The 26,997-nt window shown below is 37.7% G+C and overlaps 1 protein-coding gene across 1 annotated transcript in view; it reads left to right on the top strand.

Annotated features, from left to right (window-relative positions):
• Positions 1-26,997, top strand: part of LOC108296861 (vacuolar protein sorting-associated protein 41 homolog) — a 69,689-nt gene that overhangs the window by 32,771 nt on the left and 9,921 nt on the right. Inside the window, exons 10-18 of the mRNA XM_037735198.1 lie at positions 1,845-1,937; positions 6,283-6,410; positions 7,752-7,896; positions 9,805-9,846; positions 9,990-10,040; positions 12,292-12,429; positions 20,268-20,322; positions 22,317-22,457; positions 23,801-23,937. Coding sequence (XP_037591126.1) covers positions 1,845-1,937; positions 6,283-6,410; positions 7,752-7,896; positions 9,805-9,846; positions 9,990-10,040; positions 12,292-12,429; positions 20,268-20,322; positions 22,317-22,457; positions 23,801-23,937 — 930 coding nt within the window. The remainder of the gene's footprint in view (positions 1-1,844; positions 1,938-6,282; positions 6,411-7,751; positions 7,897-9,804; positions 9,847-9,989; positions 10,041-12,291; positions 12,430-20,267; positions 20,323-22,316; positions 22,458-23,800; positions 23,938-26,997) is intronic.

Below are 26,997 nucleotides of genomic sequence, written 5' to 3'. Positions count from 1 at the left end.
TTTCAAAATATAGGCCTCATGTAAAAAATATACATATATGTCAGATTATATATATTACATACACAGTGTGTTCACTTACCTCTTTCCAGTTCTCTCTGTTTAGATGAAGTTTTCATGACTTTTGAAAACAGGTGTAATCTCATCCAGTAGGTTATAAAGTGTAAGACCTTTTGTAGATTTACTGAATAATTAATGTATTTTTCGAATAATATTTTAACTGCTGGAAGACAGATGGAAAAAATTGACCACGTAGCTCTAATGAATAATTTTGATGTTTCTTGTTTTTAAATCTTTCAATTTAATGCACAACATCCCAATCAATCAATAAAATATTCCTATGTTTGTTTTAAACATTTAAAAATTTTTTCAGTATTTGTGGACCTTTTGAATGCTCTCTTGGAGTTATGAATATGCTTTGAAAATTCCCAGTTACTCAGCTTGTCAATGTATAACTCCTCCCTCTGTCTGCCCTGTAAATGTTATACTTCTCAATGGGTTTATTGGGCTGTTTCTGGGGGATTTTATCCAGTCCTGCTTCCCTGTTTACTTTAATGGCTGCTTAACTTGGACCTCTTTTTTGAATTGCATATGATGGCCATTTCTCCTTGTATATACTGCTGATAATGATCATTCAAGTTAATATAAATCCATTTCCTTCCCAAATTCAGTCCTTTTCTATTCAGTCTGTGTTTATAATACGCAATATACCCATTCTCCGATGGGAATCAAATCCATTATCCTTGATTCGAACATCTTAAACCCCTCCTCACTCTGTTTAATCTCCACTTCTTGTCAGCTTTATCATGTCAATACCAATCAAGTCTCTTCTCTTCCCCTCTGATGCCATTGCAAATGCCTTCTGATAGATCATGGGCAGCCCTAGCCCAGAGTTAGCTGCTTAAAAAATTAGTCTTGACTCCCACTTCCCTAATATCTGTTGCTTCCTTCCTTCCTATAGAATAAAATTAGAATTCCTCTCATGGCCTCACCTCCTCTTCCTCTCCAGCCTCATCTCCCTTCAGTGACTCCATCTTGCATCTCTGGGCCCCTCTGACCTCCTGCACACAGATGTGTGTTCATGGCTCCACACCTTTGCTCTTGCTATTCCCGCTGCCAGGTGTCCTGCCCCTCTCTTATTTTTGCCGGAGAAACCCAGGGTTTTAGAAGGCAAGGTTCTCTGCTGCTGCAGCACTGTGCTGACCCCTCTGTTATGATACTTACCACATAATACAGTTATTATCTGTTTAATTGTCTGCATATCTTTCTTCTAGGACTTGTGAGCTCCTTGGGGATGGTGACCCTCTCTGTCTGTCCCCAGTACAAAGCATGTGATGGGATCATAGGACCTTATAGGGTCATTGAACAGTATTTGGAAATTTGACTTTTAACACAGCACTGAAAATATCTGAAGAACATAAGATGTATTTTTCTTAATTTCAAAAGATGATTATGAGTTGTTAGAGGTTGATAAACTCCGGTTGAAGGAAAGAAAGACAAATATATATATTCCTCGATTACCTAAGAAACTGGCTTTTTTTAATCTCTGTGGCTTTCTCCCTCCTATTATTTATTTTTTTATTTTTATTAACTCCTCAGGATGAACAGAGAGATAAAGATTAACCTAGGCCATGTTTAAATTCATTTATACATATATACTTTTGAAAATATAATTTGTTGTTAGCAAGTAGTGTTCGTTTTAATCCTCTTCAGAACATTTTTTTCAGAGTACTGTGTTGCCTCACATTTTTAAAGTAAAAATATACTTTATGTTTTCTGCGTAATTGGAGTGCAGTTTTGTTTTGCCATTTTTTAAAGGATTTTTTTTTTTCCTTTTCCTTACCTAGGCTATTAGTCCTTATTTGCCAAGAGGTGATCCAGTTCTGAAACCACTCATCTATGAAATGATCTTACATGAATTTTTGGAGAGCGATTATGAGGTATGGTGTTCCCACATGGTCATATTTCCTTGTTCTCGATGGTAAGTGTTAGGAAATCTACAAAGGAATACAATGGAGCAATGTCTGTAAAGAAAACAGATTTGTAGTTTGCATGTGGCAGGTGAAACTGAGCTAGATAAACTCCAGTGATAACTCACGTTTATGTAGACAGTGAAAACACCTAGTCCGTGTGCAGTTTAAGGAATTCCTTAAAGTTACCTCCTTCATAGAACTAAAGAAAAAGTGCTAAGTGCTATTTTGTGGATTTCATAAATACAATAGTAGCTGCTATTGGTACTTACACTAGCCCCAAAGAATTCAGAACTTTTAAAGGCTGAGCCTCAGAACAGAGTTCACCAAAGTGGGGTGAGAGAGAAATTAGAGGGCAGAATTGGAGAAACAGATTTAAAATGATCTGTTTGTTGACTGATTAAAAGAGGAAGGCAGTACCTATATCGTTTATCTACTATACTCTCTACTTTTACATGCATATTACTATTTTAGACTCCCAACAACACTCTTAAGTAGCAATATCCCACTTTTACAAATGAGGAAACCAAAGATTAAAAGAAATTAACTTGTCCAAGACCATCCATTTAATAAACAGTCATGCTTGACTTGAATTTAAATTTAATGTTGCAAGCACCCTGCCTATAGAATAAAATTGGAATTATAAACTCTTAATTTTATCATTTTAATTTATTAAAAATAAAGTATGATTTTTAAAGTTTGTTCATTTAATACTCATTTATTCATAAAACGCCTGTTCAGTATGTGCCGTATTCCAGGAATGTGCTATGCATAGGCATACAAATGTGAATGAAGTGATGCCTATTCAGTTGGTAGTTCATAATCGAAGTCATACTCAAGCATGTAAACCAGTGGCTCTTAGCTGGGGCTGATTTTGCCCCCTGGGAACACTTGGCAGCTTCTAGAGATGTTTTTGGTTGTTGGTGCTGGAGAGTTGATAAAATATTGTCATTTAGTGGGCAGAGGCAGGGATGCTGCTAAACATCCTGCAGTGCACAGAATAGCTTCCAGGACAAAGAATGATCTGTCCTCAGTTGTTAATAGTACTGTGGTTGAGAAACCCTGCTTTATATAAACAGATGCATCATTATATAATATGTTAGGTGCCCTAATAAAGCTAAACAAAGTGTGGCTGAGATAGCCTACTTCTTTTTGCATCCAGAGGAAGACATGAGATTTCTATTGGACAGGTCTTAGGAAAGACTGGTCAGCTCCTTCTCAAAGCTGTCACTGGTGCTAGGAGGATTCAGAAACCAGGAGATGTCAAGTATTGGACTTTGGCTGCTGTTCTCTAGCTTCTTCCCTATCTTCATGGTCTTTAATAAAAAGTGGCAACATCTTCTGCTCCTTTGAAAGTTCAGGGTCCTAACTTAGTGATAATTACTCGTTTTTGGTGCCTGACAGTATGCTGTAGCTTGTCACTGACTTCTTATATTTTGGGGTTGTGTTTTAAAGATAAGGAGGACTTTATTCACAACTTGCCTCTTTCCAACAAGAATATGAGATAGCTGGAAAAAAAGTGAATTCATGGAAATAACCAATCAGCGATTCAGTTTAAGGAAGGGTAATATGGCAAACACCTACCTTTTAACTCTGAGTTGATTTTAGGTCTTAAGCTCTAAAGGGATCTTGGAGACATAATGATCTTTTATCCTGAAAACTTGAGTTTTTGATTTGTTACTGTCAACCAGGTATTCCTGGGTATATAAAATGCAAGCATCTAGATCCCTGAGTGACAGTATACTTTATTTCCTTTAATAAGTCTGCATTCTTAGCATAGGAAGGGACTAAGTACCTTAGCATGAGTTAAACTTGATTAAAATATTTAATTGTACATGCTACTGAGGTTGGTGTTTCTTCATCCTCACTTAGTAGCATGTATTATAATGTCATAATCAAATCTTTACTAGATGTGTAAAGAAGATTTTATGGTAACAGTTTCTGTCACTGCCTACTAATGTAGGCTAGAAGCATGGTTCCTTTTCTTTTTCTATTCAGTTCAACATGTCTTTATTTGGAACCAAACAAGTCTTTATTTGGAACCTACCATTGTTTACTGGGCTGAATACTCAGTTGGATCCAGGAGAAATTTTTTAAAAACATAGTCCTAGCCTTCCACAGGTTTCCAGGCTAATTGGGAGACCATATTAAAAAGTTGTGAGCAACCAGAAAATAAGTAAGGTAGAACAGTCTGTTCTATAAGAGATCTAAAGAAAAAGGCCATTATTGGTTATGTTTATTAGAAAAGGTTTTGTCAGTGAAGAGACTTACTTCTTTCCAGTATATTCTGAGTATGCAGAGGAGCTGTCAAAAATATTGCATCTTTGACATCATCCTAGAAGAAAGAGAATTATGAGTGTTCTGTGAAAATGCTGGAGAAGAGTACAAACTTTCTTTACAAATGCTGAAGTATGTTACAATTTTCCTATTTTTAAAGTAACGTAACTTAAGTATTTAAAAAATGTATTGTTTTTATGATTCTGTTACTTACACATGATTGAACACTTACTTTTTCATGAAACTTTTAAAAATCCTGTATTATCAAAGTTATCCTGTTGATTTCGAATCTGGAACACTTTTTACTGAGATGGGAAGAAATAAGCATGACTTAACCTTAGAGATTATAGATGTTTTCTCCTGAATGCTTTAGGATATCTCTCTGGTCAGTACTATTAAGGAGGTTGTAAATAATTTGTTTTTATTTTCGTATGCTCTTATAAATAATTCATATTGTAGCTTCCCTTATTCTCAGCTTAATGTTTAATTTTGAATTAAATTGTCACATAATCAGTCAAATAGCTGTGTGCCCTAACAACACTTTTGATCACATAGTATGTGGAGGGAAATTTTGTGTTGCTAAATAGAGCACTGAAGGTCAGATTACATTACATTGTGGGAGCAGCTCTGTCCCAAGCAGGCTGCCACATACTGTTGTGCTGGCTATACAGTGCACAACTACATAACCAGTTGCACCCAGCAGCCCAGACCTAAGTGCATTAGAGGACTCTTGGTGGTGGGAAAAGTAGCTGACTTGGGTAGTATCTGTAAGATGTTAAAGCTGTCACCCAAGTGTTACAGTTAGTCCAGAATGGGGATAGAGCAAGTCCAACCTAAACTCTGTCCATCCAGTGAGACTTTATAGAAGGAACAAAATACCTTCTTAGTCGTACATTTCATAAAATTAAGAACAGAAGTAGATGGCACAGCCTACTTCCCAGGAATGCTAAATGGAGATTTATTGTACAATAATATTCCCTGCAACTCTTCACCACACCCAAACCTATAGTCTAAAAATTGATGAAATGTTTATTGACCACAGTTTTAATCATATAATTGTTTGCTATTTTATGTGACTTAAAGTGAATACTTTAGGGATGGTTTAAATTGTTTGGTTTGTTCTGAGAATTTAGGAAAAGCCAAACTCAGTTTCTCATGCTATACACTCACAACAGAACACTTCCGTGGCCAAATGTGTGAGTTTTTCCCCTACACACCAAGCAAGCAATTAGTTCTGCAGTAGACACCAGCTGAGGGTCCTCTAATTCAATTGAATTCTGACGCTGTCTACATGGAGATAGCATCAGATGGGCAGGCTGAGGGCTCAGGTGAAGACTGCCCCCACTTCAGATGCACCAATCACAAGTTATAGGCTGTCACCTGTACTTCTGACTGGCCTCCTGTAAACTGGCATTGCCACTACCACCTCCTTAGATTTGACTCATTTGCTAAAGCAGCTCACAGAACTCAGGGGAACACTTTACTTACATTTACTAGTTTATTATAAAGAATATTGCAAAGGATACAGATGAACAGCCAAATGGATTAGATGCATAGGGCAAGGTATGTGGGAAGAGGCATGAAGCTTCCAGGCCCTCTTTGGGTGCACCACCCTCCAGGAACCTCCAGTGTTCAGCTCTTGGGAAGCTCTCCAAAGCCAGTCCTTTTGGGTTTTCATGGAAGCTTCGTTACTTAGACATGATTTGTTTAAATCATTGGCCACTGGTGATCTGCATAACCTTCAGGCCCTCTCCTCTCCTTGGAGGTTGTAGGGTGGGGGTGGGGGTAGGGCTGAAAAGTTCCAACCCTCGAATCCTGCCTTAGTGTATCCTGTGACCAACCCCTTCCTTAAGTTACCTAGGGGCTGCTGGCCACTGGCCAGCTCATTAGCCTACAAGAAAACATCATTTTGGAGAGTCTAAGGATTTTAGGAGTTATATGCCAGGAAACAGAAAGAGGACCAAATGTGTGTTTCACAGTATCACAACTATTCTTCTATAGAATGAGTGTTCTTTTTCTGTTTTTCACCTTTGGTTAGGGTTTTGCCACATTGATCCGAGAATGGCCTGGAGATCTGTATAACAATTCAGTCATAGTTCAAGCAGTTCGGGATCATCTGAAGAAAGATAGTCAGAACAAGACTTTACTTAAAACCCTGGCAGAGCTGTGAGTATACTTAAGTGTTTCTTCTTCCATATCAATCTATGTTGAAAAGTTTTTCGTACTTTAGATTTGGCAAACTCTGAGAGGATGCATTTTATACCATTTTCCCACATTTTCTCTTAGCGAAAATCTTTCATGAACCTCAAATGAGTAAAAGACAAGGACATGTGTGAAACTGTACAATTGTAATGTAATCTGTTTCCCAGAGAAGAGAAACCCTAACAGGCAGCACTTGGGAGAGGCAGTGGTTAGGAAACAAAAGGGTACCGAGTTTTAGATCACTCAAGCATAACAGTTTCCCAGTGAGCAAGGCTCTGGATCCTGCTCTTCTAGGATCTTCAAGTCAGTTAATTTAATCCCTTAAAAAGTCAATTGCTTATGGGATAATTTTAAGCTTTAAAAGAGAGGTCATAATAAAGGACTAAGTGCATTGCTTGACACTGAGTCAGGGCTCAGAAAATGGCAGCTTGGTTAGTGTTTTTCATATTTGTTGGGCACGATCAGTGATACAGGCTTTGTGCTAGATGCTTGTGATACAGACATAGATAAGATAGGCTCTCAAGGACCTTCATTCCAGGGAAACAAGAAGTATACTGCAGGTCTAGCCAAGACGGCCATCCCTGCATCTGCCTCTCCTCAGTGCCCCCATTACCCCAGACCACTCTGCTCTTCCATCCTTTTTCTTCTTTTGCCCAAAACCAAGAAAGGTATACCAAAATGACCTAGAACTCAGGACTGTATTGGATTTTCCACAGAGGAGGTTGTGTTTATGGCATTCTGAGTTAATGGAAACATTGTCCTGCTAGACGCCCCTGAGAGTCTGCAGTACTGCTCGTAATGGACTCGCAGTACAGCTTCAGTTCAGTGGGCTCTAAAGGCTGGCTTAGGGACTTAATGTAAAAAACGTTGTTTCAATGGAAAAACACATTTCAGTTCAACACAACCCCCTTACAAATCAGCTTTTGGAATATTACCCATTGATCAGCTCAATACTGCTTGTAAGAATTGGAACAGATGTTTCTGTTACTAAAATGAGAACTTCATCCTAGACCCTTGTTTCTTTGCTATGTGGATGTTTGTAAAACTTTTGAGGCTGACACCTCCAATAAAGACCATTTTTTTTTAACATGAATATTGTAAATTCTCTGAAATTTTGGCAACATGAAAGGCAAAGTTCTGAGAAAAATATTTATTGGCATGTATAGTTAAACCCCAAGGAATATTTTTTTGAAATAAAGTTAACTTTAAAGAAGGGATTCCATTTTTGATATTGTGAACCATGATCTCTGTGTGTTTTAATTAGAGCTATTGATGAATATTAATGTAAAAAATTTGTATTACCAGGTATACCTATGACAAGAACTATGGCAATGCCCTGGAAATATACCTAACTTTAAGACATAAAGACGTTTTTCAGTTGATCCACAAGCATAATCTTTTCAGTTCTATCAAGGATAAAATTGTTTTATTAATGGATTTTGATTCAGAGGTAATGTGCTTTTTATTTTAGTACTGTCAATTCTTTTTACTATTCTAAATATTTAATACTTAGATATGTATCCAAATGCTGGATTGGTGAATGAATCACATAACTTGACTGTATGCAGACAATGTTTAGAACACTCTGACCCACACTAGATGTTAGTTATTTTAGTTGTTTGGCATTCAGGAATCATTTTCTTAATGTGATTATTTTGTGAAAGCAATTAGAATTTGATAGAGAACTTTTAAAGTTGTGTGTATGCACCTATAAAGTAATTTCTTGCTAAAACAATTTGTATAATTTATAGAAACAAACCAGGTATATACCTTGACTCATTTAACCCTCCTAACCTGTGTTCCAGAATTTAAAAATTAAGTGAACTTCCATCTTGACCCATTTATTACTATTTTATTTCTTGGTGTTCACGGATCCAGCATGTGGGATTTCCCCTGGTTTGAGTTGATGCTCATGTCCAGGTCATGTGGAATATGTTATTTTATTGTGTGATGACAAATTTGAAGAGCATAGTAACCAATTTATGCAACCTAATGAGTGGACCCAGCCACAGCTCACATTGGCTCTTGCAAAGTGATGCAAGCTGTGTGTGTGTGTGTGTGTGTGTGTGTGTGTGTGTGTGTGTGTAAAAGAAATCTAATTGCAAGTGCTCGTGACAGAAATAATGAGGTTTATAAAACAGTGTTCATATTCAAAAAAATGAAATTTTAGATAAACCTAAAATTAGAACCCTAAAGGGTCCAACAGGATTAATGCATTTTTCAATTATATTGTACTGTATTTAGAGATACTGTGTGCTACATTAATCTCCACCAACTTAAACGTAATTTAGATAGGAGCTAGAGCTACCTCTTTTTCTCAAAGATGCTTTAGCCCTTTTTTAAATACTGAGTCAAGTCCTTAGGGGCTACAGATTTACAAAGAATTATGTAGTTCCAAGGAAGCTCAGGTAGAGAGGCTCTGCTTGTCTGGCAGAGGATGAGATGCTTATGTAAAAATTAATTACATTTTCCTCATATCTTGTCTCCCCGCATATACCCCCCTCCATTGTTCTCCAGAGCCTCATTTTGCATATGTAGCTGTGGAAAAAAAGATGAATGAGCTGAAACTAATTGCTCTTTGAGAATGTGATCCAGATGTAAAGAATCAAGAGTCTTCTAGTTAGAAGAGACTTTAGGGATAATCTACTCCAACACCCTCGTATTTCAGAGAACAAAGTAACATTTGGAGCAATCAGCTAGGTAGTAGCAGAGTCCAGAACAGGGCCCAAGTCTTCTGTGTGAGGCTCAGTCTGATGTGCTTTCTTCCCTCTTCCTCTTGACATAAACTGCCTGATTTGTGTTTCCCGAATGATAAAAGTGGCTAAAATAAATTCTCAAAGTCCCAAAGCTTTATGTCATTACAAAACTTCAGGTACCTCATTCTCTTGCTGGCTCTTACTCCCTTCTCCTCATAAAACCAGCTCCTTCTGTCTGTGGAGTCTCATAGGGAGACTATGTCAAGGTTTGAGTAGCCAGAAGAAACACTCATTTTCATGATATACTGGTAAAGAGATGCTCTCCATAACTACTCAGAGTCTCACAAGAGGGTGTAAAGGTATCTGAGACATTGTCGGGGGCTAGGATATGGGCAGTCAAGATGTTTTGTATTTGGTAAGTTATAGCAAAGCACCATTTTAATAGTATGCAAAACACACAGACTTCAGATCGAGATGCATTTGAAAATGCATTTCTTCACAAATACCATTTTCCGTAAGGGCCATTGTAAAGCCAAGGGCCTCTGTAAGTATACAAAATAAGCCCTCCACCTCTGAACGCTGGTAGCTACACTGCATTGTGTTTATTAGTCTTCTCTTCTTAAATAATGGATTTCTTTGACTGTGACTTTTTTATATTTCAGAAAGCTGTTGACATGCTTTTGGACAATGAAGATAAAATTTCAGTGAGTACCATTTGTTTTTATATGTGTTACCAGCTGAACGTCTGGGACTCCTATAGCCATGAAGAAGAGAGATGTTTATCAGATTATTTTGCAGCTGTTCATGTCCTCATAACTCCACATTTAAACTTTTCTTTTTTATCTAGATTAAAAAGGTAGTGGAAGAATTGGAAGACAGACCAGAGTTGCAGCATGTGGTGAGCATGGCAGTCTCCTCCTTTTGCCCTTTTGATTGACCAGTGGGTGAATCATCTCTAAGTATTGGTGTGAGGAGGATACAGGAGTGAACTCTTCAAGGAGGTTAATATTCCAGTTGGAGATTTGACAACAAACAACATTCCGTAATTACCAAAATGCAGCATATGCTATGTATTCAAGACCAGGGATTAATTGTAGATCAGACACTTGAATTTTGACCCAAAATTGAATTGTAATAGAAGAGAGTTACCAGTAATATAAATATATATAACATAAGTATATATTTAACTGTAATGAATGTTTTTGTGTTATGCTGTGTCTAGGAGTAAGCACTCTCCCGCTGTAGTCCCCATTAAATATAACCATGGCATGTATCACAGTAAAAGCCAGTATGGTGCTGCAGATACCGTACCAAGTTCTCCTGTTAAGGAAATGTCGGACAACCATTCCCATATCCAGGACTACAGAGCAATAAAAGAGCAGAGACTCGTTTTTTTGTCCCTCACCATGACAATAGCTAATCCCATTTTTCTTGTGTGCTAATGGTGGTTGTGCAATTAAGGCCTGTTATTCTAGATTTCTTTGAGGGGCTACTTCAATTCTCTACGTCACGTTATCATGAGAATAAAGCAGGAGTAGTTGTTTTCTATGTCCTTTAAAACATGGAGAAGATAAAACTTCAGCAGACATAGCCATTATTTCCGTAAGACTGTAGGTATCAGATACAGTAAGTGCGCTTGTATCTTTGCCCATCTCATTGTACCCTAGGAGGAGGCTTAGGGAGTAGAGTATTTTATTCAAAAATCAGTTTTCTGCCTTGAAGCTTTTGAAGACTGCAGGAAGGGAAGGTGAGGGATCTTTTTTTCTTGTTTGCTCAGATGCTATTGCTGCATTGTTCATGATTGGAAATCTCACGATTATCTGCTTCTCCAAGCAAGGCTCCACACTGCTAGCCACCTTGGGAATTCATTTATAAAGCCATGATTTCTGACCTACTTAAGCCACGAGACAGGATTACAGACAGTAGCTATTTGCATGACAGTGTAGTGCAGCGGTGAAGTGGTGACACAGCCCACACGAAAATCGTTCACCTTCCCTGCCAGTCAATGTATTGTCTCCATAAATTTGACTCAGCATTCATGTGACAGAGCCTCCCTGTCCTGTTTGCACTCTGGGATACAGCACCACGTATCCCTGCTCACACACTGACCCCAGTGCCAGTGGACTGGCGGTGGTGGTCATCAGTCCTCGGCCTGGCACATGACATGAGTTCAGTCTACTGCTTGTACCTCTCCGTTTTTCCTTAGGAAGAGGTGAACAGGAAGCCTGAGGATTGGTTTCTTAAGGTGCATGTGTCCATGGTTAGGCCTCGTTGTGACTAGATTGAACAGTGGTAACAAACATCAGTGCATTTACAGTCTCAGCTGCAGGGTGGGCTGGTGCTGTAGGTCTGTTATAAACCAGTCCACTTGGAAACAGCCACCCAAGGTGTTAATGCACATTGTGTTATTGGTGATTAAGTCTTCCTGTCTTCAGTAGATTGTGGGGTTTTTGTTTACATTTAATATTAACTGAACATTGAATTGTTTTCTGACTTCTGACTATTGTATTGATAATCTTGCTGGCAAGGAGAAAGGGAATGACTCATTTCCTCTGAAGTCCGTTAACTTTTTTTCAGACAGCTAGGGTAAAGAATCAGTTTTGAAAACTGGTTCATTTAGCGCCAGCCACTTGAGTTTTTAAGAACATGTGCTTGCCCCAGGACTCTACCCTCTTTTCTATAAAATATTTTTTATGATCTGGGAAGACCACTGATCTTTTTATCTGTGAGCCAACCAGATGATGATGATGCTATTGACAGTTACTGTCATTAACATTTCTGTAGTGCTTGGTGTATGCCAGGTTCATTGGTTCTGAGTGATTTCGTAATGGCAACTCGTTTAATTGTCACAGTAACTCAATAAAATTTTTTAGATAGACTGAGTCTCAGAGAGATTAGTGACTTGCCTAAGATCACGTAGTTGGTACGTGGCAGAGTCAGGTTTTTGGGCCCTTCTAGAGAAAGTGTCAGAATCCTTTGCTCTCCCAAAGGGTTTTCCTTTCCACTTCTTCATCACTTAGAGGGTTTTCCTGAAGACTGCTTCTCCTCCAACCTCTCCATGGGAGCTGTTTAGAGGTAAAAATAACAATGTTGCTAGGTATTGCTTTTCTTGTTTTAATGGATCATGGCTTATCTTTTGTTCCTTTTAGTATTTGCATAAGCTTTTCAAGAGAGACCACCATAAGGGGCAGCGTTACCATGAAAAACAGATCAGTCTTTACGCTGAATATGATCGACCAAACTTACTTCCCTTTCTCCGAGACAGTACCCATTGCCCCCTTGAAAAGGTAAGGCACAGACTCCTCCACTTGTACACTTTGGATGAAGAGGTTGTCATTGATGGTAAGTTGTTTGTCATTCTTCTCTTCCTATCTCTGCTCATCCATCTCTGTCCAAGGGGAAGACTTGCTCTCAAAGAAGTAGGTTTTTGCTGAGACATTCTGTTGAAAAATGGAGGTCTCGTTGGATAAAGACTTTGGTGAAGAGATGAAGCATTTCTGTGACAGGTTTAGTTGGAAGAACAGTTTAATCTAGGGCCTAGGACTTAACCATCAAGCAAAAATGGTATGTTAGGAGTCTCTGTCCATCCCCCAGGATCAGAGTGGCCTCTGAGCGTCAGAGCCTGGGAGGGAGACACAAACTGTCCTAAGACAGAAGCAGTTGCGTCAGTCAGGAATCAGGTTTGATAAGCCAAGGTCATAGCTTCGGTCCTGCATCTTATCTTTAAGTGTCTACTCTGTGTGTTTCTATATTTCTCTGGCATCCCACATTCCACTATAATTATCTGCTTACTAGTCTCTCTCTCCTGTAAATTCTTCAAAGATAAGGAATTTGTCTTACTCATTTTGGTAAACCTAGTACCCAGCACACATTAGACATTTACTAAATATGTGTTGCAGCGTGAGTGAGAGAAGGAATAAATAATACCTGCAAGGTCCTAGTTAGAGCTAAACAAGGACTAGTAAGTTTTATGAGAGTGTTCTTTCAAAACAAACTGAAGTACTTAACTGTATATGTGCCGACAACTGGGCAGCCTTAAGGCCAACAGGATTGTGTCCCGTGGTTCTGGATACCATCTAGCACTGACATCTACAAACGTCTGACTACATTTGGATGGCCAGATACTTTTTAAAAGCTGTGTGGACCAACAAAATAAAAGACATACGTGACCCATAAGAGATGTGTGCAAAGAAGCTGAATGATAGCACAGTTGATGTACACTTACAGCTTTCATGTTTGCTTCTTTAGCCTATGATGACTAAATGCATTGGAGTTACCGTGAAACAATTTTAGCTCAATGGATTTTTAAAGTCTACAATTGATGAATAAATATCTTGCCTGCCTGTTAACGTATAAAACAACTTTAGCATTTTATATTTGGGGCCTTGTGTTTTCTGAGGACTAAATCTGGAAATTCATTGTCTTACTCTAAAAGTAAAAACAGACATGACTCTTCTCTCACTACAGGACTTTTTAATCTGGCAGTAGAGTGAGAATCTTTTTCTTTGAACAGTGCCCTGCATTTATTTCTCACTTTTCAAGAAAACGTTGTACATTTGTGTAGAGAATGTGGCAGTCTCCTGAAGTCTCAGTTGTCCTCTCAGACGGAGCCTCGCACACATGGGTGATTAGCAGCCATTCTCATTCCCTAAGCACAAGGTGCAGAGGTGCCGTCCAGGTTCCAGTAACCTTACATTGCTCACACACTGTCGCCTATCTGGTTTAAACTTTTGTGTCTAATAGTACTTAGTGGAAGATGCCCTGCTCCACCCAGTAGGGAGCAGCAGAACATGGCAGACCTGCACGTGGTGCCTCCCACACGTGTGGTCTGCTTAGTGCATTTGTGTAGACCTTGTACAATTGTTCTCTCTGGTCCACTGAAAACAACATATTGAATGTAAAAGAACTCAGCAGAAGCATAGTAAAATCAATTATGTTTTAAACACAGTTGTTTTTAAAAAGTTATCTCATGTGTCCCACTGAAAGAGAATTTTGCGCATGGGTGAGAGGTGGTAATGGTGGAAACAGACCATTAATAATCCATATTTTTTATATTTCAGGCTACTGAGACTTCTTCATAAGAGATTATCTCTTTGTCTGGAGCTATTGTGGGAAATCTGTATATTTATAGCAAACATAGCACTCTACCCTGTCAACTACCCAAAGCTGTCTTAAAGGAGATATTCCTGACAGTATTACTAACTCAAGATTTTCATTCCTTTTTCCTTAAAAATTTAAGTTCTGGTTGGGTGTGGTGGCCCACACCTATAATCCCAGCACTTTAGGAAGCTGAGGTGGGAGAATAGCTTCAGGCTAGGAGTTTGAGACCAGCCTGGTGAGCATAGCAAGGCTCTGTCTCTATAAAAAATAACATTAGTCCACTGTAGTGGTACATGCCAGTATTCATAGCTACTAAGGAGGCTGAGGCAGGAGGATGTCTTGAGCCCAAGAGTTTGAGATTACAGTAAGCTATGATTGCACCACTGTACTCCAGCCTAGGCGAGAACGCAAAACTCTTTTTAAATAAAAAAGAATAATAAATAAGAAAACATTTTGTATATACTTAGTTATCTAAGAAACCCATCTTTTTTATGTTTACATGTAACATGAAAAAGCTATCATATGTACCAATTTATGAATGAGAAAGTGGATTTCTCCAATTAAACACATCCCAAGCATGCTAGTGAAGGGCACGGAATACAGATCTGCCTCTTTTGTGTAAAGAGAGACTCATAGAAAATGTGGTCTCTGTTTCTCCTGAATATGAAATTGAGAACTTTAAAATTCTTATATACATATATTATTGCACTTTAGGTTCTGGGGTACGTGTGCAGATCATGCAGGATTGTTGCCTAGGTACATACATGGCCAATGTGGTTTTCTGCCTCCATCTGGCATTTCTCCCCACGTTATCCCTCCCCAAATGTGAAGTATTTAAGCTTTCAGAGGCATATTCAGAGCCTGTTGATCCACTATTGTTTATAATTTACCTCTGGCAGAACACCACTATCTTTCTCATTTTTGGTTGTCTGCCTTTGCTGGGGATTGGCTGATAGTTGAGGGGAGGTATTTCAGATTGGCAACTGATTGAAATCTTCAGGAATCTCGATCAGCCTTATTTTGAGTTGATTGAAATCCCACAATTATACTATTTGGCCCAAAACTTTGGAATGATCCTGACCTCACATCTAAAGCCCTAGTTATAGTTATCAAAGGCCAGAGTTCAGGATTTAAAATCACCACCACTCCAAAATTTAAAAAATTAGCCATAAACTTTTATGAAATTGTTTGTTCTAAAGGAATACGGTTTGTAGGAATTTATAACATCTACAATTTTTAAAGATAATAAAAATTATTTGTATTTCTTTTGTGCTTTTATGTACCTTGTTTCATTTGATCTCTACAAAAGTACAGTTAGGTGGATAGAGTCATTTTATACATGACAAGCCAAGTCTTAGGGAGTTAGAAAAATGCCTAAAGTTTAGAGCTAATAAGTTGAGGGACCAAGACTTAGAACTTGGATCACTTAAATTTAGGCTCTGTATTTTTTCCACTATGATGGGAATAATTTTCAGGTTTAAAAAGTTAATTGAAATAATAACAATAACTAAGGTATTTCCTAGTATTGCAAGAATCATGAAAGATTAGTTTTTTAAACTTAAACTGTCCTATAATTTACAGATGCGGTTATCATGCACTGGTTTTCATTTTGCAAGTCAGATTTGCTTGTGCCTAGAGTGGTTAAAAGCACAGCATCAGTTTTATAGCTTTGGCAAACTTATACCCGAATTTGTGATCACTCTTATGCATATCTGATAGTATTCACAAGGTGGCAGTATTTCTGAATTTGGAAGACTAAAGCTGAGAGATGTCAAGTTTGCAGATTTTCATTAAAGAAATTTAAAGAGAAGATTGGATGAAAGATGACGAGATCAAGGATAGGTAGAAATAATTATTTAATTTGCATTTGATAAGGTTGCTATTAGTTACCGTCAGTTTTCTAACTTGATTCTTTACCTTCATACTTAACCAGAAAGAGGAGAATTAAAATACTATTTTTGCATCATTTTTTACTCAATTTCTATTATTATTCTGATTTTTCACTTTTATTTTCACTGCATTCTCCGTGTGTGTGTGTGTGTGTGTGTGTGTGTCTGCTTTAAAAATTTAATCTGGAAACCATCATTCTCAGCAAACTGACACAAGAACAGAAAACCAAACACCGCATGTTCTCACTCCTAAGTGGGTGTTGAACAATGAGAACACATGGACACGAGGAGGGGAACATCACACACACTGGGGTCTGTTGTGGGGTGGTGGTTTAGGGGAGGGATGTAACAGGGGGTGGGGAGATTGGGAAGGGATAACATTAGGAGAAATACCTAATGTAGGTGTCGAGGGAATGGAGGCAGCAAACTACCATGGCATGTGTATACATATGTAACAATCCTGCAAGATCTACACATGTGCCCCAGAGCTATAATTAAAAAAAAAAAAAAAAAAAAAAAAAAAAAAAAAAAAAAAAAAAAAAAAAAATCTTAGTTTCCCTACTCTTTCCTCTAGAGGGCGCACCATGGTCCAGGAACATTCAGGACTCTAAATACTTTCTTTTTATACTTTACTCAAAATTTCTAGAGATTTCTGACGTCTATTTTCTCATTTGTGAGAAGAGGATATTTAAGATCATGTTAGAAACTAGTCACAAAACATCTAAAATTATGTGAAATTGAAATTTTAGAGATGCAAATTATCTTTGAACTTGGTGCTCCTCATCTGCTTGCATTCCATGTCATTCCTGACTTCACACTTGCCTTCAGACATTTCTTCCTACATGACTTCCTTTTTGATAGTATACACAGGATCTTGTAGCATCGCTATTCTATGGCATATTCTACAGCAGTGGAAATGTTTTATAATCTACTCTGTCCAACAACCTAGGCATCAATCACATGTCACAATTGAGTATTTGAAATGTGGCTAGTGCTACCAAAGAACTGAATTTTAATTTAATTTAATTTTAATCAATTTAAACTTAAATAGAGCAAGTAGCTGCTGTCTCATATAACTTAGGTGAGGCTTCAAACTGCAAACTCTTTGTGGTTTGAGACTAACATGTTCTTAAGCATTCTCATATGCACAAGAAAAGGGGAAATGGCTCTGTTTGAAACTTCTGAATAGTATTTTAATGTGTTAAGTGAATTTCCAAGTACAGAATTGGTTCATGGATACTTTTTATTAATAAATTATTTTAAGCAGCATCATTACTCATTATTCAGACTATCTTTCTCTCAACATTCTACATATTAAGTTATATTACAGTGTTCTGTTTATTTGTGAGTGGCAGTCCCCGTCAACTGTAAACTGTCTGTATCTTAACAGCCAGCACAAATCTGGGCACTCATTTGGCTTGTAAGTGATTTTTTGTTTGAATCCCATGTCCTCTGATGTTTTTGCTCTATTTTGCTTTATTATTTAACTTCTTACATATTTTTTTTTTATCTCTGCAGTAGTATCACTGCAAGAGAGTGAAGAGTTGGTATGAAAGTTCTTTACATCACTTATAATAATGATTGACAGGCAAGACCATACAGGAATAGGTAAATTATATTTTTAATCAAAACAAAGGAAGATTTTCTAGGTATTAGCTAAGATTAGATTCCACTGTGAGTGATAAAAATCCTGAAATAATTGTGGCTTAACAGAGCAGCAGTTTTTCTGTCACGTGGAAGTGGTGGTGGAGTGACCCTGCCTAGGGCAACATGCCACAGGGTCAGAGACTAGGACTCCTTCCTCTTGTTCCTCTACCTTGGGTGACCTTGACCTCATGACATGAGGTAGTGCCATCCAGCAGCAGATAGTTTCCAGCAATGGATTGGATGGAAGGACTACAAATAAGGAAGCCAAGGGTTCACACAAGGGCTTCAAAGTAAGGTTCCCAGAAGCCACCACCTGCGTTTCTTCTTTAGCCTTGTGGGGGACATTAGTCATGTGGCTCCCCTACTGCTAAAGAGGCCAGGAGGTTTTTTTATTTTTATTTTTATTTTTTTACTTTTTAAATTCTTGACAGTTACATACCCAGCTAAGGTCTTATTATTTTATGAAGAAATGGGAAAAGGATATTGGGAGGCAACTGTCTCTGCTACCTGATTTTTAAAGAAATCTTGTGAGTTATCAAATTGTTTCCTTCTCATCATGACCTTCAGTTATTCCCATTTCCTTATGTAAATGATGTCTGTACCCTAAAACGCCATCTTTGTTTCAGTGCAATTCTAAAGTAAGGTGATGTTGCTTCTTTTTCATGTATATATATATATATGTATATATACATACATACACACACACACAGATAAAAAACATTTACATATATATTTTCTACATTGGTCTCAATGATCAGCTTTTGCCTACCCCTTAGCTGGTACTCTCCAGCCAGAGACACTAATTTAAAATATATAGCCTCCAGAACAATTTTAAGTCAAAAATCAAAATACCAAAAGTAGCTCCTGCTGTCCTTTCCCAAGATAGGTCATTGAGCCAAAAGAGCTAATTAACTTGAGCTGTTCTTTTTATCTCCATGGCTCTTTTTTTTTTTTAAAAAAAAAAAGCAACCTTGGCCAATTGTTTTTAAATGACTACTCTAAATAGGCAGTCCAATAATCTTCCTCCTGACACCTTTTTTGCTTGCTTATTTATTTTAAAAATGTTTGTTGCATATCTACTCTGGGCCCAGTATTGTGCAAAGGACAGGGTTTAGAGCGCACATGGTCCCAGTGGAGGGAAATTAAATAATTAGCTGAGTAGTTGATTGCAACTCTGATTAAGTCGTGTACAGGGTACAGCTGGAGTAAGTGCTTGGGACCTTACCTGATGTGGGACCCAAGGGAATATTTGTTGGAAGCCATTGCTAAGGGTGGTGAGTGGGGGGTGACGGAAGCATTTCAGGCAAGGGGACGTAGTGGAGAGATGAGCAGAGGGAGGTGAAGCTGCACAGGAATTCAGGGCTAGGTTGTGAATCCCTTGTAAGTCATGGTAGAGATTCGCAGCGTTAAGTCTGAGTGGAGCAATGCAGTAGCAAGTTTTGTAAGCAGGGTTTACCAGCTGACTCATTTATCATACTGCACCTGGTTCAGATGCCACTTCCCCTGTGAAGCCTCTGACAAGAGGACCACACAGTTTGTGTCCCTCCTGTGTACACATGGCCCGTTGTCACATCTCCGTCACTCCCTGGACCCTGAGCTCCCAGGGGTGGACTTAAACTGCAAATGTTCCTACTAAGCCTTCTCCTTTATTCTCTTCTTAGTTGTCCTTTTACCTGGAAACATCACTAACATTTTTTATTATTGTCATCTTTGTATCTCTATCTAACCTGACTTCCAGCACCCAGCACACATCATATAGTAAATTTGTCCTGATTAATTTAGAATTAGCAAGTAATTTGTCAATATATAGTATGTCTTTTTTTAAAACACTAATGGAAATGCTTATCTGCATAGTTGCTCCTTTTTGGATCCTTCTTGATCATCAAAGTGTTTTTTTCCTTCTCACATTTGACAGATCCTTGAGCAGAGCTCTCTTTCAACCACCATGAGCTGGCAGTAGAAATACTCCCAGTAAATTTGTTTATTTATTTATTTATTTATTCATTCATTCATTCATTCATTCATGCAGCATGTATTCATATTTTCTGAGCATATGGTATGCACAATACTGGGAAAGTTCAACCATGAACAACATTCCTTACATCCTAATGGAGGGAAACAGCTTAAACAAATGACTACAGATGAAGGAAGCAGTGCTGTAAAGAAACCTAAAGGAGTGTAAAGAGAGAAAGCTTAGTGGGAAAGGCCCATTCTTTTCATTTGGTGGCTTGTTTTCTGCTCTTGCTCATGGAATGTTCTGAGTAGCTTCAAATATGTTTTAAATTGAATTGTGTAGAGTCCAGTACCTCTCTGAGAGGTAACTGAGTGCAACCAGGCTAAGGAGACGTGTTCTTTCTTTTTTTGCTCTGTTTTAGTTATAAAGAAAAGCTATGGAAAATTCTTTCAAGTTTGTAAGTGGAAGTGACTTGATTACTATTTGTTCTTATTTGGTAGCCTATAGTAACATTGTTACCTTGCTTTAATTGAAGGCTCTTGAGATCTGTCAACAGAGAAACTTTGTAGAAGAGACAGTTTATCTTCTGAGTAAGTAGCTTTTATTCATTTTGGTCCCCATAAACTAAAAAATGGGAAAACAACATGAAGTAAATTGTGTAAGAAAGGATACAGGTTTTAGACCAATGTAACACAGAATTTGAGGCTTTTTTTTTTATGAGAATTTGATAAATGAAAACAGACTTCACAGTACAGTAAAGAAGGAAGAGTTGTTTAATAAATGTTGAAATAGCATATTGGTAATGTATAATCAACATATAAAAATTTATCAGTTTATACCTCACAACATTGATTAAAATAAATTTTAGATGAGTTGACAAGTTGATTTTTTAAAATTATCAGCTTATATTACCATCATATTGGTAGAAAACAAATAATCAGTTTTAAAAATCACACCCTAAATAACTGGATTAAATGCAGTTGAATACCATAGTTCTGGAGAAAGAAGAGCTTTTCGATATAATCTAGGTGTCAGTGTTCCTGGTCTTCTGGCTCCTGCCTCCACATGAGTCACAGTTTTTGTACCATGCATACCAAGAAACATAAAACTTGTCATCTTTTCACATTCTTCCAAAATGAGCCACCTGCATGAGAGCAATGTGGGTTGTACTGAGGATTGCATAATGTAACATACAGCATAACATTCGTATTTGGTATTTCTCCATCGTCACTTGCCTGCGTACCCCAGTAGGGCTTTTCCACTTTACACCTTTTTCTCATACAGCACTCACCCTCATTGGCTTCTTTGCCTCTGTTGAAAAATAATTCAATTCCTCTATTCCCATTTATGTGTATGCAGATTCACGGATGCTCAGCCACAGACCCAGAGCTATCCAATTATAGCCCCTGCCTTCCTTAGGAGAAGTGCTTTTGGAGCTGCATTTTGTTACTTCAGCGTGTTCCTGGGGTTCTAATCACAATTTTAAGTAGCTCGTCAATTTGCTAATTCCAAACAGTGTTCTCCCCAAGAAATATTTTGGTGGAATAAAGTTTTTTCATATTGTCTTAGAAGCAGTAGAGGACTTAGAAAGGGACATATAGTCTGATTTTATCAAAACTTGAAAATCCTGTAAACATTTTAAATAACCACTTTTAGAGACATAAACTGTGAAAATAATATTTGTAAGAGACACAAAATGCTGTGGAAGGGGCATCAAATGGGATATCTTTTCATTCATAAGCCAGCGTTTATTGGTTGATAATGGCCATGTACAGTGAAAAGGATTCAAGATTCTTTACTAGTTCCTGTGCAAGCCCAGAGACAAGGGTAAGGGTGACAGCCCACAGCCAGGCAGTTGCCATCCCTCCACTGGCTAAGGCTTTCTTACATGTACTGTATTAAAAACTCAGGGAAAATTTTAAACTATTAATATGTCGTAGATCAAGGAGCAAAGTATGTAAAGAAAATTAGCCAGTATAAGCATAGTTGAGAAATACTTTCATGTCATAAGGGTCATTGAAAGGCTTTCCCCTGAACTTGGAAGAGAAGGAAATTAGGCAGCCCTCTGATAATTGAATTTGCAGTTGGCACAAAGTGTATCAGAAAAGCAATATGCACAGCTACCTCATGAGGCAGAATGACTTTAGAGCCTTTAAAAGTCTTAAGTGTATCCAAATGTGAAGGTACTGACCTCCAGAATATATATCTCTACCAGAAGTAAGTCAGAATATGACAGACTGGCTTCAAATTCCCACTGTACTGTTTAGTAGCTATATGATCTTAGCAAGTTACTAACAGTTCTATTTCCTCTTCTATAAAAGAGGAATGTTAGTAGAACATACCTCATAGGATTGTTAAATGATGTCATTTATATGAGGCACTTAAATGAGTACTCGGCACAGAGTAAACATCCACTAAATAGGAGATATTTATTTTATTAAGTTATAGGCAGTAAATGCTGGTGTCACATGAGAAAATAGTCTTGTCTTAGCTTTCTAACTGTGTAAACAAAGAGATAGGCACTTTCTTTAAAAAAATTTTATGAAAATACCTAAATAAACTCTTTCTTCCATCTTCACTGAAGGCCGAATGGGTAATAGCCGAAGTGCCCTTAAGATGATTATGGAGGAGTTACATGATGTTGATAAAGCAATCGAATTTGCCAAGGAGCAAGATGATGGAGAGCTATGGGAAGATTTGATTTTATATTCCATCGACAAACCACGTAAGCATAAAAGCCATCTATGATTATAACTTTTTTCTCTCAGTGTAGCCAGTTATGTCTAGATTAAAAATTATATCAAGATAACATTGGGTTATAAAAATGGCAGAGTACCTACAGTAAAAATAGGCCAATGTGTTGTAAGGATTTCCAGTACTCCTCCTGGAGCCTCTTCAGTGTGCATTACCTGAATGTGATGAAGGACAGGTGGCTACACAGTTTACTAATTGTGTCCCCATGAGCCGTATTTTTACCTGCTGCAACCAAATTGAATAAATGTCATCTGAGCTGTGTTGGTATGATTTTGTTTGTTTTAGCTTGTATATGGGAGGGTTTATAGAGTAAGTGAATAGATCTTACCAGTCTTTTTTGGAAACATGTAACTGTTCTGGACATTGATGATATTTGGATTGTACATTGTAGTAGTTAGCCTCTTTCCTGCCCTATTTTTATCAGTACAGCACCCAGAGTTTGTATTTGTTGGTCCTTAGCTTGACTGTTTTCATTGGGTCTCCCATTTTGGAAAGAAAAAAATAAAAGCAATCACCTAACAGAAACCCAGCTCTTTTGAAAATAGCTAACAGTAGTGATGTGAAATTTCTTCTTTCTTTTTTTTTTTTTTTTTNTTTTTTTTTTTTTTTTTTAAGTTTGGTAGGAAGTGTTTATATTCATGTAACTACCTTAATCTGAAATCAACTTTAATGATGATCCTTTTGGCAATATAAGGAATCTCATTTGTAACTAGTAAGATGAAGTAGTAGTTTCAGGATCTCAAGAGGCAAAGTGGTGTGACAGAACACATCATAAACTTGAGGCTGGCCTGAATCTGAATTCAGGCACATGACTTATTAGCTGTGTGACCCTGGAAGAATTAAACACCCCATTTCCCTTGCCTGTAAAATGGGGACACAGCATTCCTAACTTGCACAGTATTTGAGGAAAGCCATAGTCAAATACCTTGCACAGTATTTGAGGAGAGTCAGTGGAATACCTTACACAATATTTGATGAAAGGCTGAGCCATAGTTGGTTGTTAATAAATATTAGTTGCAGTCATTTGATGCTGAAAACTGTATTTTGAAGGTAAGTTATTATTTGTTCAATTGTTTTAAAACAGTTCTTATTTACTTTCTCCTTTCTGTCTTAAGGAGCATTAGCTCTTGGAAGTTTAGAAGAGTAATTCTTAAGAGTTTAGAAATTCAAGTGGTTTTAACACTTACTTTGAAGGAAATAATTTTTTCTTCAAATTACTTTTGGTCTAAAATTGCATTATGTGCAAATTATGTGCAAATAAAATTACGTTATAATGTTGCTTATATGTTCATTGTTCTTTGTGGTCTTTTGTAGCATTTATTACTGGCTTGTTAAACAATATTGGCACACATGTTGACCCAATTCTACTTATTCACCGTATTAAGGAAGGAATGGAGATTCCCAATTTGAGAGATTCCTTGGTTAAAATTCTGCAGGACTACAATTTGCAAGTAAGTATCCTTTCTGGGACAAATGGGCATGCTGAGTGAGTTGACTTAGTACTGGTTAAATATTTCTAGGGTTTATGTTAGGTATCAGTTAAAAGCTTTTGATTTTATAGTTACATTTTGTTTAGGCCCAGATATTTAGAAAACTGTTCAAATAGAGTAATCAGAAACGTCACCTTTAAAATTGTGTTGTCCAGTAATACCCTAAAGGCCTTAAGAAGGCTGTTTGATTCTTTAACCATCTTTAATTTTCACTTGTTTTTGAGCAGACCTTCTTACATTTATATGGTTAATATAACATGGAATTGAGGCAAGTATGAAAGTAGCTATAGTTATAGTGGCTGTTAGATTGAGCCACCCAACATTTTTAGGAGAATAAATACTGTGTTCATTTAGGGGAATTAACAAAAATATTTTTCAATAAGGTAATAATTTTTCTTGAAGCCATTCAGTAATGTGTTGCCTGAAAGGTGTTAAAATATAGGATTTTATTTAGCCTTTTCTTTTCTAGAATAGTACAAATTTATTATTCTTGTTAAGTCAGAATTTGTGATGAGAACAGTGGAACTCATTATTTTCATATAAATGATGCTAATTACAAAGCATCTTAATCTTTTCCTTAGAAAAAACTCTGGCACTTACTATTTTTCAGGATGTTGGTAGCTTCTATAGAACTTGAATTAAAACATGTTCTTAAAAATTCAGACTGTTGTTCTTCCTCTAATTCACTTGAAAATGAGTTTTTGTTAATTGTGGATGAGATTACTTTCCTACAAACAATTTTTGCAGGTAAAGCCAAAAGAGAGGGCTATAAGCTGAGGAACATTATGAAGTGATATCTGTTGGGCCAGGATTCACCATGCAGGTTGCAAAATAGTGGTCTGCCTGCACTCAGGGTGACAGCCTTAAGAGGCAGGGTGGAAAGGAGAAGATTTTGCCGGAAGATTGATGGTATCAAAAACAGATGTAAGAAATGAAGGGGAGGTCAGAGCTGCAGGGACAAGAGGTTGTGCCAGGGAGTGTGACATCATTAGTATTTCTGAAGCAGAATCATGGTGTGTACATTTTCAAAAAGTGGGATGATGGTAAAGGTCATTTGTGTAGAATTAGTGGAGAAACTGAGGCCATAGCCTTTGCTGAGTCATCCTAATGGACATGAAGACCAGGAAGAAGAAGCGAGGTGCCCTAAACCAGGCTCCGGCTTCTTGTTGAACAGTCCACAGGAGACAGTGGTATTACTGGGCAGGACAGCTTTAAAAGTGAAGAAGTTTAAAGATAGGGGTGGGGGTCTGAGAGATCATGGAGCCTTCACTCAGGATAGCTTTGTGGGAAATTGGGTTAATCAGAGAGAAATTGGTATTCAGGTGAGCCAAAGAAGTAGAATACCTATTCCGCAAAAAGCTTAACGATATACAGTCATATATTTCCAGTGGGATTTGGAGATTTGCAGATGACCCAGCAGAAAGGTTATTAGAAGGAGAATGAGAAAAGCAAGAAGGAAATAAGAATATGCGAATGGGTTAATAGGCAAAGAGAGGTGAGGTGAGGAGCTGGCCTTTTATGCCGCGCACTAGGAATCCAGAAAGGTAACATCCCTGCCTGGGGAAGTCTCTAATTTTGAAGGTCAGAATTGGGCTTTGGTGAAAGTGGTTTCAGTGTCAGATCTTATAAGCATCTGAGTGTGAGTGAGCTTGATAATGACCTGTGCTTTATTGGCCCTTACCAACCCTAAGCATGCCAGGATATGCTCTAGGTTTCAAATCCACATTTGATGAGAAGTCATTTAGGTATCTCTGAACAACGCTCCGCCAAGGGAAGTAGTAAATAATTATCCTTCTGCCTTTTAGCTGTCGTGCAAGCTCGGCCTCCAGGTTAAAGGTTGTGCCTTTCTTTTTCCCCAGCCTCCACAATGACTGCAAAACCACGTAGTGCAACCCTCTGACTAGGTTATTCTTCCCGAGAACCAAGCTCATGGGCACCACTGTGGTCTCCCTGTTGATTCATTTTTTTATAAATTTGCATCATTCTGAGTTATCTGGAAATAAAAAATGAAATTATTATTAGATGCAAAATGAATGCCTAACATAAAAAATCAACTAAAGCAGCTGCTAAATCAGTATTTTATTTTCTTAATTAGAACTTTTCCTTAAGATATGTAAGTATGTAGTTTGGTAATGTGTTAAAGAGTTTCAGAACTATTTAGCCAGTGGGTCCAAAAAAGATGTGGTTGCCTATAATCCTCCAACCAAGGAGTGGCTTCCTAGAGGGTGAAGGAGAGACGAACAAGGAAGACAGCAGAGCCTGCAGAAACTGCTGCATCTGGAGTCCCCACTGGAGCACAGGGATCTTGTTGGAGAATCCAGACAGAAAATGCTGTACTGGGGCAGGTTGTTCAAAGAATTCTAGGCATTATTTTTCACTGATAGATAGAGAAGTAGTTTAAAATATTTTTCTGCTCTTTTACATATTAATGACCAATTTAATTTGTTTTCTTTCTCTAGGCAACCTATTTGAGTTCATTGTAAAAATAGCTTAAATCAATCCAGAAAGCATTTTGCAATTTCCAGAAGGGTTTCCCATGCAAGTTTTTATTTTATTCTTTTGTTTTTGTGTTACATAAAACTATGTTGTTTTTCACATACTCTCACGTAGCAAAATAAAAAATTAGCAACCCTCTTCATTCTCAAAATTTGGAGGAGATTTTCCATGTTTATCAATTTCCAGGAATCTGGAACCGACTGTGTGTGTGTGATGGGGTCGGGTGGGACAGTGACCCCAGGGGACATCAAGAACCATTCAGTGATGGAGGGATCAGTGGTCAGATGTGGGGAAATGTTCTCATGGGGCTTCTCAGCACCTTTTCTTGCTCGTATGCATTGGGAGTCTCTAAAGGGAGATTCACAATAAGAGTATACAGCATTTAAAACTTAACCTGAGCACTGCTTTGGGAGATCATTCATTAGCTAGTTGTTAATTGGAAAGAGGGTTAGAGAATGTTGTGGGAAAAACTTGAAATGAATAACTCTTCTGCTTTTAGTTTCACGGTTTCTAAATTGTAACAGC

This window comes from Cebus imitator, unplaced genomic scaffold (genome assembly GCF_001604975.1).
Source record: "Cebus imitator isolate Cc_AM_T3 unplaced genomic scaffold, Cebus_imitator-1.0 Scaffold749, whole genome shotgun sequence".
In the NCBI taxonomy this organism is placed as follows: domain Eukaryota; kingdom Metazoa; phylum Chordata; class Mammalia; order Primates; family Cebidae; genus Cebus; species Cebus imitator.
This window is presented reverse-complemented; position numbering and strand designations above follow the sequence as displayed.